Below are 16,920 nucleotides of genomic sequence, written 5' to 3'. Positions count from 1 at the left end.
ACTGCGCAAATATTTACTTCGCAAAGGCTTGCAAGTGTGTTAATTAATTTCATGGTTCCGATACAGATGACGAATTAATAGATGTAGTGTTTATTGCAAAATAGCTTATAAAATTCTAAGTTGTTTTACGAAGATCACGTTTGATTTATCTTTATTGCTGAGAAATAAAGTTTTTTTTTATGAACCTAAAACTAACGAAACCTGGGAATTCGATCGTACAGTGTGAAATGTATCTAAAAGAAATCACAAAATAAAAATACCTTTAAAATATGAATGAAAAGAAAACATTGAATATATTTATGGAGTAATTGGTTTAAGACATAAAATGTTTCGAAATGTTTTAAATTGCTTTTTAATCTTAACAGATCGACCTTCTTATATAACTTCTATATAATCAGCAAAGACTTGCTTAATATCGTTCATAGTGCAAACCTAGTATTCAATAATATGTTTGTTTTGTTCTTTTGAATTTCGCGCAAAGCTACACGAGGGCTATCTGCGCTAGCCGTCCCTAAATTAGCAGTGTAAGACTAGAGGGAAGGCAGCTAGTCATCACCACCCACCGCCAACTCTTGGGCTACTCTTTTACCAACGAATAGTGGGATTGACCGTCACATTACAACGCCCCCACGGCTGAAAGGGCGAGCATGTTTGGTGTGACAGGGATTCGAACCCGCGACCCTCAGATTGCGAGTCGAGCGCCAATAATATGTAGATGCTAAACATTTCGTCCATGTCGCCACACTCGACTTTGCGGCGACACCCTACTCCTTTGTTACACTTCATTAAATAAAGTACGACCAATCCTTTGTCGTCATTTTACCGAAACAACTGGATATTAAGAGAACAGATAACGTATCCATGAACTAGTGTTTAATAACCGTTTGCATATCACTGACCAAAAAATATAAAAAACAGATTTTTTTTTTCATACGCTGCTCAGTAACACCTGATTCTTTATTCGTGGTTAAGCGGAATGTTACAATATGGGATGTCTGTACTGTGCCATCCTTACCTCTTGAGGAATCTATCTCTGAATTTTACTGTTATTGAAAACAACTGAATATTAAAGAAACTGTTAAATAAGTGGTTACGCAGTGATAGCCGAATCGCTATAGATATTAAATACAGATTGTTTATCCAAAAAAACGTTGAATATGTCTGGTTGCACATAGGTTACTGAAACAACTGGATATTAAAGAAACTGTTAAATAAGTGGTTACGCAGTGATAGCCGAATCGCTATAGATATTAAATACAGATTGTTTATCAAAAAAGAAAACGTTGAATATGTCTGGTTGCACATAGGTTACTGAAACAACTGGATATTCAGAACAAGAGGTATTTTTTAAGAACTACTAAAAAAGCTGTGTTACCCATTTACAAGTCAATGTTATCTAAATAAGAAAGTGGAATAACTTTAAGTTTAAGGACAAGCAATATCTTAGAGTTCTACTGATTCATAACTGGATTCAGTACAATAATATCCAAACTCTAATATTAGACTTCTGATAGTTTGTCCCGTTCACTGTGGTTTTTCACTAATAACCAGACTCTTTATAATTCACCAAACACTCTCTCTCTAATTCACCAAACACCCTCTAACCCACCAAACATTCTCTAACCCACCAAACACTCTCTAACTCACCAAACACTCTCTCTCTAACCCACCAAACACTCTCTCTCTAATTCACCAAACACTCTCTCTCTAACCCACCAAACATTCTCTAATTCACCAAACACTCTCTCTCTAACCCACCAAACACTCTCTAACCGACCAAACATTCTCTAACCCACCAAACACTCTCTCTCTAATTCACCAAACACTCTCTAACCCACCAAACACTCTCTAACCCACCAAACTCCTTAATTCTCTGAACATTCTATCAAATTCGCCGAACGCTCTCTATATATATCAACTAAATCTCTCTCTCTAATTTACCAAACACTCTCTAACCCACCAAACTCCTTAATTCTCTGAACATTCTATCGAATTCGCCGAACGCTCTCTATATATATCAACTAAATCTCTCTCTCTAATTTACCAAACACTTTCATTCGCCTACCACTCTAATTCATTGAACATGTCTAATTCATCAAGTATTCTCTCTAATTCACTGAAAACTCTAACTCACCAAACCAAAATACGATATTTTACCATCTAATTCTATTTAATTGTTCTTATCCCTCTGTGTTAATTACATTTATTTGCTGATGAAGATTTTTATTACGATATCAACAGATTAAATCAAACTTGAAGTTTTTAGTGTTTGCTGCATCAATTTTTTTAATATTTATCGTGTTTTTAACTCTCAAATTATTTAGTTCATCATGGGCTGTCTATCATAGTGGAAGTTATTAAACACATTTTTGCCTTTAGAAAATGTTCAATTAGCTGAAATTTACTAGTGGAGTATATTATAAATTATCCAAAATAACACAAACAGGAAATTATTGGACAGGAAATAAATCGAATTAGGAACAAGCGAGAAATAAGAAATGAAACGATATTAAGGATAAAAGATGAAATAAAGGGGTGTGGTTTTAACAATCTAACTGGTTCTTGTGGCACATCGGAGTTTTGCCAATCAGCAACCTGTATAGATTATGGTATTCTCAATAACCACAGCAATCAACAAATTCAAAACGAATTTACTAGATAATACAGCCAACTTTCTACATGATTGTATATATATAACAACTTACTTACTTTTATGTAGTGTTTCAATTGTATTTGCTTATTTATTATCAAAATTTATAGTATTGGTGATAAGGGATATATATTAAGTTTTCTACTTGTCTACTATTAAATCTACCAAACACATTCTAAACATCACACAACACTTTTAACATAACTGCACACGATTTCATTTCTTAGTCGAGTCGGTTGGTTGACTGGTTTGACATGCGCCAATTTTGATAATTTGTATCTGCAGTTAGAAGTACATATATATAATTGTATCACCTACGCAGGTTTTTAATCTGTCCGCCTGCTATATGTTCAGTTTCAACAGTAGTTAAAAGGTGACCAATTGAACTAAAGATAATTATAATGAAGGCAGTCTCACTTAGATAAATTTATCTTCTTTTTATCAAATATCTTCCGAAACAATAGAGATATACACTTTATGATTTCACTATCTATTAAGATGCGTGGCAACTGCATTAACAAGAAAGTGTTGAGCTTCTAAAGAGTATGCACGTCCATTAAGCTAATGGAGAAGCTTTTAAGGTAAACTCTCTAAAAACATGTACGTTCTATCATTTGATGGATATTATGATTTGTTTTAGGTATACAACATTGGACAATGTGTTAAACCAAGGAAGATAATTCTTTATTTATGTTTTATATACATATATGATAAAGTAAACAAATGTAATTACTAACAAACTAACACTAATCGGGCCTAATAGTAGTGTGGTCGCTAAATTAGATAAAATATAATGAAGTTAATAATAACTTGTTTATCGAGGAAAATATTCATATATTTCAATGGATATTTTCTATATTTATGTAACGTATTACTGAACAAAGAAGATTACTTGATGACAATATTGAAACATTTCATTATTTTTAAGGGAAAATAAAACATTAGACTACGTCAATTATTTTAGATCTGTGCCTCACTTCTTAAGATCATCTGGTTATCTACCGCTTGAGAATGCTGACTTGTATGTAATTTCAGTTGAAAGCACAGCGAGTCTCTTGGCGCTTTACATACTTTCTCAGCGGTATCAGGCGATTCTATGTCTTTGGATCGATTTTTCCAGCTTCGCTAAGAACTTGCACTTAAGGTATTACGAAAACCCAAAGAAGAGAAAACCTTAAACAGTTTAGGTGGATTATTTATGCGAGAACTAATCTGCTTATAGATTTAAATGTACATTTGATTTGTTGAAACAAGCATATTGAAATGTATACTTATCTAACTGTACACGTATAACTTTGAATAAAGATTACGTACTCAAGTTTTGTTTTGTAGTAATATATCACCGAGTTTCTAAATACATTATATGGGCGAATTCTATAGAATTATACCGTGGTGTAAATATATATATAATGACTGTTCTGCAAAATTTGTAGAAAAGCTTATAAGATTACTAAATTCTAATTGTTTTATGTATAAGATGTGTGTATAGATACTCTAATGAAACGTGTAAAGGGGTTGTGATCAATAGGATGAACGATAAAATTAAACCGTTTCTACAGCAATGTTAACCTGTTTTCAAGAACAAATGTTATTAATTGAATTAAAATCAAATATGGAAGTCAGTGGTTCGCATTTCCTGCTTTAAATAGGCATAGCAAAGAAAAAAAAACACGATGGGGTAAATGTTCATAATTTTTTAAACAAAGTTTTGTAAAAAAAGAGGACGAACTTAGAATATTCGAGTCTTGATCAGGTTTACAAAATCTCGGGCCCACATTTTCCCTTTCTTTGTAACAGTATCTTACTAGTGCTTAATTTTGAGTCTTAATCACCTCAAGAAATTTCAAAAACTTAGATTATGTAAAATTAATGAAACGGAACAAATTAGCATTAATATACTTAAAGTAACTGTTAGTTTCTGTAAGTTTTTAAAAATAATCTCAGCTTTATCAAGGTTTCGATAGTATATTCAAGAGTATACTACACTCGTTTATTATAAACTACAAAAATTAAAAAGGAGCTGAAAATTGAGTGAATAACAGATAAGAATTTTGAGTATATTTTATGGTATTTTTCTGTTTGTTTGTTCATTATTAAACACAGAGCTACACAATGGGTTATCTGTGCTCTGCCTCTACGAGGATCGAAACCCGTTCGATTTTTAGCGTTATAAGCTCACTGAGCCACTAACGGGTTATATTTTAGGAACATGACTTTATCTCTAAATACACCTAATGAATCAATTCATTAGAAATATATTACTGTTTTCAAACTGTGGAAAATGAATACCCTTAAATTCTTCTTCCAGTCTTTCAGTGGTAAGTATGAATATTTATAACACTAAAAATCTGGTTTCGATACCTGTGGTGGGTACAGCACACATAGATTATTGTGCAGCTTTGTGCTTAATAGCAAACAAACAGACCCTCAAATTCAAATTGGTTAAAGTGGTTGTCTGACTCAATAGCATATGTGAAAAAATGAAATACTCATTATCAAATATTCCCACTGTTAGCATTCATACAAAAGGACTTTTCTTCATCTGTCTGAATTACATTTGATCAGTTGGTTGACGAATAATTGCTAATCCTTTTCCATTCGTGAATCTGGTGATAAACTAAAGTGTTAGTGTTCTTGCGCTTTCAGATAATGCCCAGAGGAGTTCTGTAAGATTTAGATTAAAGATTTTTGCTCATAAATCTGTGACCTATATCAGGACAAAGTCTGGTCTGGTTGTCTCCAAGAAAGATTGTACAACTGATTCCAATACAACATCACTTTATCGTCGAACAGTAAATTCTGCTCTTCGTAAGCATAAAATAATTCGTGTATCCATTTATACAGATGCCACTTTACACCTATGGTTCGAGTATAACTGTCTCTAGTTTTGTAATACTGACCAACAGGAATACAACCGTTTGATACCATTCGCCGCTTAAATCGGCTACTCTCACCTAACTAAATAGCGATATTTAATGTTATTCTTATAACGCACCTATAGCTGAAAATGTGAAACGTGTTTGAGTAGCACTACGCCTCAAACGAAATATTCTCGGATCTCCATTTCGATACGTTATTCACTACGCTATCCCCAAGCACCCGTTTACATGAAACTATCAGTGTTTTTGTAATAATGATAGATAAACTAACCAATAAATGTGTTATGTAACATATTGAATGGGAAATTATGACGTTAAAAGGTAAATGCCAATAATGGAACAAAATAAAAGCAGGGAACGGTTAATGAGTAGAATAAAAAAATAACGGTGATATTTACACAAAGTGGAATGGAAACAAAACGATAGGTAATTTTAAAACTAAGAAGGATAAAAGAAATGAACTGAGGTAAAGACAAATGAATATATGGATTCTGAAAGCATTGGTGCATACAAGTTTGGAAAATGCACTTTCCTCCCAAAACAAATATACGCAGACCAGTTTTCGACCAAAAGTAACGACCAATGATTCAACGCTATGAACGTTTCGCAGCTTTTCTTCTATATCTTGGCTTTAAGACAAAAAAAAGTGAAAACTGAAAGAAGAAAATGTAAAAAAGGCAAAACAAACCATTTAGGCGAATTAAATGGTTATAGATCTTGTACATCGAGCCATAAAGTTGGTTTGATCGATTAGAATAAAGTAGACGAGAATTTTCCATCTGAGCCACACCACGAGACACGAAATCGTAAAACCATAATAACGTCGAGTTGCATTCAACTGCTTTCTGCTTCAGCCTGACAATTATTTATGTCGTTTGTAAAACTAGTGTTATATTAGATCTTCTTATTAGATCTTAGATCGTGTTTTAAAGATTCTTCCTCGTATTAGCAGATTGAGTATTTCAGAGCAGCTTTTCAAAATATCATAAAACCTTTGCATTTTCAGTATAAAGAATTTAAACAGAAATGATATATTTGTTGTTCAACTCCATATTAACTACGGATTTACATCGTTAAAATCCGGAGCTCAATTCCCCGCGGTGACACAACCGATAGCACAGAGTGGCGTTGCTCTAACGAACGAACTTAATCCTACAAATTTCTAGACACTATCTGATGTCATTTTAAAAATGAATTTCTAGAACACAAAGAAAATACATTTTCGTTTACAGACAAAAGAAACCAGGATAAAATACTTAGCCAATAAAATTATAACGAGAGATCAATGATTGACGAAGTCATTCTGGTTGTTTGAAGTTTAAGTAATAAATATATCTGATTCAGTAATTAACATTCAATGCTTATAGATATCGTAACATATATATGTATATATGTACATATATTCCACATTTCAAAAATATCCAAACACTTTATTATTAGATTCCGTGACAAATATGAGGATAATTGTTCGAAGTTTACAAGTGATGTTGTTAATAATTTGTTACTTAAGTAACGTATTTTAAAGGAGGTTCTTTTATTTATAGTAAGGCAGTGTTTCTTAAAGAGAGTACAAATTAGACTAGCTTTCTTCAGTAAAAAAGGAGGATTTTTTAAATAACACACACCATTTAAGAATGTATACGTTCAAAATATTTTCCAATACAGATTAATCCTTTGTAAAAAATTAACCTATGCTTTAGTACTCAAATAGTTGTATATTATTTGAAACTGTTCAATTGCATGTGAAGCTAAAGATATGACTTGAGTCCTTAGTGAAATGTACATATTTGTCTTTTGTTTGTTTGTAAAGCTACACAATGGGCTATCTGTGCTCTGCCCACCACAGGTATCGAAACCGGATTCTAGCGTTGTAAGTCCGCAGACATATAGCTGTGCCACTGGGGAGGGATGTTGCCGGACAGTTTTAGCTCATTAAGTATAATGGATGGATACGTTTTGGTTGCGTTCGAAATGATGAACATTCATAAACTATCACTTTATAAGAACTAAATACTGGAGGAATGTATTTATACGAATGATGAATTATAAATCTAGAAACACATTATACGAAAGCAGTTTTTTTGGATTCGGAGATATAAGTTAAAATAAAGTGTATAAGAAAACGATGAGTTTGTTTCTGGAGTAAGTACCAGCTAACCCTTTTTTATTTCCATAAATATCATGTTCATGTAAGTTCTAAGGCAAAGGAAAAAACCACTCCAATTGGCATGTTTACATGATTACATCCATACGGAAAAAACATATTTAAGTGTATGTATCATTAACCTAACTAGATTTTTTGTTTGTATCTGTATAAGACACTTAAATATATATATCCATAATCATACATACATATGTGAATATGTCATTATCCTAGATGGGGTTTTTTGAACTATATTAATGTGAAATCCCCCCCCCCCAAAAAGATCTGTTTCAAAGTGCAGCGATAATCTAATAGCATTATGTTTTCGCTGAAACTAATTCAATAAATAGAAAAATGTAAATTGCAATCAAAACATGAACATAAATCGTGTTATTTGTATTTTTTTACTGTATTATTTTTACCATGAAAGTGGGAGTTGTTGGCGTTATTTCATGTAAATATCTTCCAACATGGAGTCCCCCAGTGGGACAGCGGTAGGTTTACAGACTTAAAATGCTAAAATCCGGGTTTCATTACCCGCGATCGACACAACAGATAGTCCAATATGGCTTTGCTCTGAAATGAAGCAAAGTAAGCAAACCTCCAACATGGATATTTTAGTTTCAACTCTGAACTGTTCGCTAAGTATCGATACTGAAAAAAATAATTTTCATTTCCTATGACCAAAAAATTAACATAACCACTATTAAAATGCGCTTTCGTCTAGATTCAAAGTTAGCAACAAAAATAATAATAATAGTAATTCATTACATTTTTAAAACAATATTTTATCGAGGTATTTGTTTGTTTGTTTGTTTATAGTTAAGCACAAAGCTACACAATAAGATATCTGTGTTCTGCCCACCACGGGTATCAAAACCCGGTTTCTAGCGTTGTAAGTCCGCTGACGTACGGCTGTGCCACTGGGGGATTTTTTCGAAGTAATTTCAAGTTGAACGACTTCCTATTTTTTAATGCTTAGAAATGTGATTAAGGGAATTGGAAACCAGAATAATATTAGAATACGTCTTCTTGCAAGTTTTCAATTTAGATGCTTTTATTCTGCCTTTAAGCGATATTAATATTAAAAAGGACGAAAACATCTGTTTGAATGCCGGAGTTCCATTTGTAATAGCTTTTAATCAATAATGATGAAATGTAGTTATTGTGTTGTACTGTAAAGTCTGACGAGTACGTGTCTCGCGTTTATTTTGCAAACAATAAATTGCTACTTGTAATTCTGGTCACACAGTTGTTATGTGTTTACTCTATCCTAGTCACGATGCTGTATTATTTTACTGTGTCGACAGCACTTGTAAACAAGATTTCCAAACCTTATTTTAATGTAGTATGCCTCACAAAGTCATTCACTAATCTGTTAATACGTAACCACAGTGTCTGTCAAATTGTGTGTTTTTTTTTAAGTTCTCCGAAATAAAGCCAAAACTTAAAATAGAAACATCACACTCAGATAAGCACAGCTTCTCCGACGAACATTCAGCTTTTATTCATCTTGCGGACGCTTATCGTTCACAATCGAGATAATCTGGTTTTCAGCAGAGAACATTTTTAGACATCTGTTTCAGAACAAAGACAGTTCATCGCTGAGTTAGCAGTGTGGAAGGTAATGCGGCAGTCGCGTGAGACCGTGCGTACATACGTATATCCTACTTGTAGTGGAGAAGCACAAGTGCTTTTCTACAAAATGGTTGAATTTATATCTATAGCTTACAGACGTTTGCCGAGGAACATTTCACTGACACTCACTTAGACTTTCCCAAGAAAAGTGTTCTACTTTTTTTGCTTTATTAGTTTTTACTATTGAAAGTCCATCATGTTTACCAAATATACAGAGGTTGAGTACGTTGTATTAAAACCATTTTAATTATGCAAACGAGCAAATCACTAGATAACCACTACCGATATAAAATCGCTGTAGAACGGAATGTATCAGAACTACATTTTGGTATTATATGGTGTTACTTGGGTAGTGTGTCCCCCCGAAAATTTATCAATTTTGGGAAGGGTATGTAACAGCTATTTCAGGCACAAAACATTCATACACTCAAGTCATAACTATATGTTCAGATACGGTATTTAGAATTAACATGACTGCGGTATCCCCTGCTCTTAATGACATTGAAAACCAAAATATGGATAAACTTGGGAAACCAGAACCATTCAGAAAGGAACCTGCAACAAGTCATACCACAGCCGTGGCAATCAAAGAGTGGTATATTGTAACAGATGAGAAAGTACGAGCACAAATGTCAGTAGCAAAAGCTGTCCACGTGCCTCAGGCAACACTATTTACCATAATCAAGAAAGATATCAGTCTATAAAAGCGACACAAGACAAGTGTGCATAAGTTGATTCCACGGTATATCCGCTCAACCGTCGCATACCTAAAGCGGCTAATGAATGATATAACAGCCTTATGACAAAGCCTTCTTGTTTTAATTTCATTTAATAGCTTTGTTGTTTGGTTTTATGAATATTATTCTGATCTTTGCCTAGCCTTACAATCTTACTAATATATTCCAACTTACTATAAAAGTTTCAAATATAGTTTATTTTTTCTGTTAATGGTAACAACACTGTTGTTTTTAACTGGTTTAAGTTATTATTATTTGTAAATAATAACCCATTCTTCCGCTTTCTAATCTTTCACACTGATAATTATACTGATAGGTTATTATTACTTGTAAATATTAGCACTTTCTAATCTTTCACACTGATAATTATGTTTATAAGTAAAATATAAGAAAACTATTAATTGAGGATAAGATTGTAAAATGATAGAAATAAAATGTCATATCTTATTCCTAGGTGTTAGATAAAAGCTACTTTTTAGAAACTGAGCTGTACTATAGTGTTTAGTAGATCTAATCGTATTACTGTTGGTCGAGTCCTTAATATTAAAACGAATTTGGAGCCCTACCACGTCGTTACAATCCATGTCTCCACGTAAGGTCATGCAATGCTCTATTTGACGACCTCTGCTTCGTAGAGTTTCCATTGCAAAAGCACACCACTCTTCTCTGATGGCTTTCTATAATCCACACGTCGTCCTATTGAACAGTTCGATCACACAGAATGTCATAGGCGCTGATTTCACCGTTATGTTTTCGTATCAAGTAGCATGAACACTGATTTTATTATCCAGCTTACTGAGATATTCGACGATTGAACGGGTATAACTTGTTTCGCTTTTCCAGATGGAGCTCCTTTTTAATTATGTTGCGTACGTTGCATGACACACGCAGATGACTTTTGACACTGGCTTAAGGATTTTCTTTGCGAACTCTTGACTGTTAAAAGACACCAAACTTTGCTTTCTTCGGGGTGTGGGGGTACAACGTGATGCAGGTATTTTTCTGGATTGTCCTGGTGTCCCAAGTTTATCTATTCTACTTTGTTTTCTAATGTCGTTACTGAAGTGTAAGGGACACCACTGCCTTGGAAATTCTAAATCGCCGATCTGAAAACATCTTTATGATATTAGTGTAGTGCTTGTTTGTATTTAAGCACAAAGCTACACAATGGGCTATCTGTGCGTTCTAGCGTTGTAAGTCCGCAGACATACCGCTGTGCCACTGGGGGGCCGATATGAGTGTATGAATATTTCACGTTGGATCAAAAACGATCAATTTTCGGTGGTATCACACTACCTACAAAACTCCAAACAATGACAAAATGTTGCTTTTATATATTCCGTTTCACCGTGGATTTATATCTATTTTGGTTGTCACGAAACTGGCGATTTGCATACTCGATATATATATTTTTTTTTTACAATATACTCAAACCTATATACACTTGGAAATATGCAAAGTTTGTAATACGCTAAAATATATAAGAAAACATAAATGTGTCTTAGAATATAACGTATCCGTTTTTTCTGAAACTACTTACAACACTTTTGGCAAATACTTAAGTTAAAACTTCAGTCCTGCATTCATTTGCAGAAAGTTGTGGCAAGTTAAATATTTTAAAACTCACGAAAATTATAGCAAACATTAAACTTTTTTATGTAGAGCATATCTTGTTTCCTCGTTACTATTAGTTGTCTGAATGTTGTAGTAAAAGAACAAAAACGCCAGACGAACTGCTTCTGGTCTGATGAAAAATACTACAACCAAAATCACATCAATTGTTATTTAGATTATGAAAGAGATTTTAGAGGTGAAACTTTCGTATCGCCTGAGGCTGGCCTTACCAACAATTTTCAATAAACTTTAAAAGCAGTGACTAACGAAACAAATAATTTAATGCTTCAGGATTTAACCTAAAATCCATAAATACTAAAATTAAATTATATCGATTTTAAATAATGTTAACATTAAGCCTAAAATGATAACAAACATAGCATTAATATTCACGTATTTTGGGTTTGCAACGCTTATATAAACCCTAGGTATTTCAAGGCTGTGGTTTGAGGTCAAGATGTAAAACAACCCAAGATACTTATAAGGTGTTTTAATAGCCTATTATGAACAAAAACTTTCAACACTATCATTTTTTACAATGATAATTTAGTTACTCAGATATTTTATTTATATATTCGTACGGGAGAATGTACAACTTACTAAAAATTCAGCAAGTTTGACACTTATCAACATATGCTTCTTAGGCAAATAATGATCTCAAGCATACAGAAAGTGTAGTAAAACAATATTTGACAGTAAAGACGCCAAAGGAACACTGATAACCATGCTATAAAAACCCAGTATGGACGCTCTTGAGGTTGTATGGGCTTATGTAAAAACTGAAAAGGTCAAAAGGTGATGAAACAATTTGACTGAACTGTAGGGAGTACTATAGGACTTTTGAAACAATATTACACAACTGTTCATAAATATGTGGAAGAGTGAAAACAACGTGTAATACATTGTTAAAGCAAAGGACTTATATAAATAATACTAAGGCGTTATGCAAATAACTCTTGTTCTTTTGTATTTTCTGTAATAATGTTTCATACCATTGATAAATTTACCATATAGTTGTTATTATTAATTGTTTTTGACTGTAGTATGTGTATCGCTTGTGCATTTTCATAATTGTTTTCATAAGTGTATTCATATGTACACACACCTTAACCTTATACAGTCGATAAGACAACTTGTAAACCACAACCGCCTTTAAAATGTTTACCATATGTTTCACTAGAGGGCAACATAACTTTATACATACATCGATGACAAATAAAATCCACTGTTTAAAGTAGGACTTGATCAGTATAGAGGCGGTGTTTCCCGATTCTTGGCTAATTCAAAGAATTGAGTTCAAAACAGAATTATAAAGAGAAAGTTATATCGAACCGTTATAAATTAAAAAGCAAAACAAAATAAAACCGTTAAAAAGCACTTACTCGTTGAATTGTTCATCTATTTTCTTCTGTTCTATTGGGGACTCTCCAATATTTTTTTCTTGACTTTTATATTCTTTTTCAAAACGTTTGCTCTTCTTGCTTTTAACATCGTTATCTCTGAATTTGTGATGATGATGATGTTCCTTTTTGCCATGATGTTTGTGGTTCCAGTGTTTGTGTTTACCTTCCTCGTGCTGATGTTTCTCACCATCTGTGTAGTCGATTAGAAGTACCATCAAAACGGCTGCTAACAGTAAAACTATGACTTTCATAGTTGTTTCTTTATCTAAAGATAAATCATAGACGATTATGAACACTGTAGAAAAGACAAAACCAACAATGGTAACAGCGTATTTAATATTAATATCTCACAAATATAACGAAGGATAAAACTGTATCTAAATATCAATATGAACTTGCAACATTTTATTTCAAACTATTTCCTTATTATTGCAGAAATCTTGCCAAACAAGACGTATCTGGATTTCTAGCTCTTCATTTAGTTTCATATTAGTCCATTATATACTTTTGTTTGTTTGTTTTTGCAATTATTTGATTTAAAGCACCTGAACCTATAGTAAAAACGTTCAACATTCATACAACTTGCACTTCCACTTCGTTATCTGGACAATCCTGTCCCTGTTATAAAATGCAACAGGTAAATATAGTAAACAAACACACAAAATTTAAACATGATTTTCAACATTTAATTTTAAATTAGGTTTGGAAAAACCAGTTTTGAAGTTCAACTAAAAAAGTAACAATAAATCCAAGGAGAGTGTAAAATCAATTTTTGAGTTTAGTAGTTGAAAATGACAACAAAAACAATAAAATCACCATTTTAAAGTCATGGAGTTATGTGATGTGTTGTACGACTCTACAAGCAAATCCTTTATCTATCTCGTATACCAATCACCAAAATAAAGACGTTTTGGGGTGTTATAAGAATTGATGTTATTAAATACTTCTCTTTCACTGTAGGCAATGTACCTATAATGCTTTCAAGTTGTGACAAAAGTTTCAGGCCTTGTTTTGATAATCAAATGAAACAATGCATTATATCCCAATTTTTATTTTAATATGACTTAAATTTTATAATAACATTTTTATAAGTAGATAAACATTCAAATGATAAAAAGAGATCAATATTTCTGGTCATGAAAAAAACTAAAACTAAATCCTTTCTCCATCTTCCATCTTTACTCGAGATTTGAAATGAACCAGCGGTTCAAGAGTTTCACAAACACAACGTGACTAAAACCTGTCGTGGCTCTAAACAGTAGTAGTAACTGATTTGTTTGTTTAATCACCACGGAATCAGACCGAGTACAACTTGAAGAAATATCATATCCATCTCTGAACGCCAAATACACTTAAACAATGACGTTTTCAAAGATCTATTTTTTTTTTAGTCTGGGAAATGTTTTAATAAACTTGTTCGTTAGCAGAAAAGTTAGCCTTAGGCCTGCCCCCCCGGTAGGTTTGAGAGCTTATGACGCAAAAAATTGGGTTTCGATACCGCAGAGCACAGATAGCCCACTGTAGCTTAGTGTTTAACGACAAACAAATCACTTTTATTCTTTATTTAAAGATCGCTGAATAAAGACATTTAAGTTTTGGCGTGTAACGACTTACTTTCGATCTAGTTGAACTACACTATCCCAAGGGCCACTTAGGTAGAAAAAAGTAAATTTTTCGAATATTTAAATATTTGTGCTAATTATGTAAAAGATAAATAGGACGTTTACGTATCAAAAGTAGAGTCTCTGCATTTTTGTGAAAAAACGCTTGAAGACAACTGAAATTAATGAGTGACCGAATGATTTTACAATAGTTTTACCAAAATTGAATTAAGTAGAGCATAGGCAAACAAAAAAATATATATATATAAATGGAGCTTTAATATGTTTTGTATAGGCCTACTGCTATTATAATAGCAACAGCTGTTACCAGTTAATATGCTACACTGATATAAATACTAATTACAGTATCAACCGCCTCGTGGTATACTAATTTGAATAGTAGTGATGTTAATTAATTCTCGCGATCAATTGGCTCAAAAAACAGCAGTACTATTTATTCCTATAATATCTTGTTTTCAACAACAGTGGTATTAATCACCAAGCTATATATACTGACCGTGCACTCGATAGCACATTCTTTGATTCCTACACCATGCATCTTCTTTTCGACAGCTCTTTCCAAAACCATGTATCTTATTCTTTGGTACATCCTTCTTACACTGTGCTTTACCAATATACGTTCTCTCTCTCTGCACCTTTTTTGTCAGCACACTTTCTATACCATGCACCTTCTTTGTCAACACACTATCTACACATCCATCCTGTGCGGCCGTTACTGAAAAACGTTCTGTATGGTCTTTCCTGTCACACATACTGAACGGTTTCTCCAGCATATTCTTTCCACACCCTGAACTTTCTTCGTTATGATATTTATCACACCATGCGCTTTCGCCAACACATCCTCTGTATCTTCAACTCATTCTTTCCAACTTGCGGCTTCTATTCCGGCACTCTATGCAATATTTTTGCTAGTACGTTCTCTACACCTTTTCCTCTCTTCTCTTGCATGTCTTTCAGATAAGACGCCTATTATTCGATGACATCTATTACGCTCTACAACTATTTTGTACTATTCCTACCACACATTTCTTTCCACATCATGTAATTTCTTCGACAGCAGATCTTCCGAACCTCCTTAGTAACAATAACTTCGTTATTTACTATAAGTCTTCTTTACCAACATATCTTCAATGCCTTATAGCTTTTTTGTCATAGCACTTTCTGTACTCTACACCCTCTTCATGGTCATGCTAAAATATCTTTCACTAACAATGATGATCTCTGACCATCAATACTTGCTTGTATAACGTACAAAACAAGCTACATTAATTTTCCTTTAGTGTTTTATTATTTCAGCAATACTACCAAAAGGTAAAATATTGAGTTTTGTAAAGTGTGAAGAAAATATTGTTAGGAATTTTAAATTCAGTTCGTTGTCTCAGTTGGATAACTTCTACGAAAGTTATTTTATGAAACATATTCTTAAGACCAAATTTGCACAATCGGGGAAAACAATAAAAAAAAATATTTGTTTGTTTTAGAGCAAAGCCATAACAAGCTATCTGCTATTTCAATAGCGGGAAATCGAACCCCGGATTTTAATTTTATAAGCCAGTAAACTTATCGCTGTCCCACCAGAGGGGGGATCTTCAAGAAAACTGTGTATAGATGAAATTTCTTTATTAGTAAATAGTCAGATATAGAAGCGAGATCTTTGGATAATAACAAACCAATCTATTCTCATTAGGTTCTATCTACCTACATTAATTTTGGTACCACAGATTCGGATTATACCAGTATATTTGTACTGTTCTAAATACATTTTAGTAAGCAGCTAATAAATTCCTCTAGACAAATACAGTATAATAATTTGAAGTTTGCTATGAGAGACTGATTTCTTTGATAGTGTAGTTATTATTTATATGAAGCGAAATAGATTATAGAGTTCAAAAGCAGTATCTGATTGTTCACTAAGCATTTATAAGATTTTAGAGTAAGTCTCGAAGCATCATCTGCAAAGGCAGATGCGAAAGCTCATGCCATTGGATTATGTTTGATAATTTTCTATATCAGTTGCGTCAAAGAGCCGTTTGTTACGGATTCATTTGTTCACAAGCATTTTCCATGTTGATTTAGTAGAACAAAATTTAAAATGCCCTAATCTTCATTCATAGAGATATTGAAAACGGACTACTCTCTTCTGCGTTTGAGCATTACTGAACGCATCAATCACCTAAAGCGTTTTTGCCATTTTGTTATACTCCGGCACCTCTGTCAGTTTACAATCGTCCCCC

At 33.1% G+C, this 16,920-nt stretch overlaps 1 protein-coding gene across 3 annotated transcripts in view; it reads right to left on the bottom strand.

The window, feature by feature from the left end:
- The window catches only part of LOC111086497, a 92,643-nt gene that overhangs the window by 47,633 nt on the left and 28,090 nt on the right, over nt 1–16,920 (bottom strand). For all 3 annotated transcript variants that reach the window (XM_022389567.1, XM_022389568.1, XM_022389566.1), the window contains one exon: nt 13,044–13,329. In XM_022389567.1, the coding sequence (XP_022245275.1) occupies nt 13,044–13,315 (272 nt within the window). In that variant the 5' untranslated portion in view covers nt 13,316–13,329. The remainder of the gene's footprint in view (nt 1–13,043; nt 13,330–16,920) is intronic.

The sequence above is a fragment of the Limulus polyphemus genome, unplaced genomic scaffold, assembly GCF_000517525.1.
Source record: "Limulus polyphemus unplaced genomic scaffold, Limulus_polyphemus-2.1.2 Scaffold1145, whole genome shotgun sequence".
NCBI classification, from domain to species: domain Eukaryota; kingdom Metazoa; phylum Arthropoda; class Merostomata; order Xiphosura; family Limulidae; genus Limulus; species Limulus polyphemus.
The sequence above is the reverse complement of the archived record's forward strand: the minus strand, read 5'-3'. Positions and strand labels throughout refer to the sequence as shown.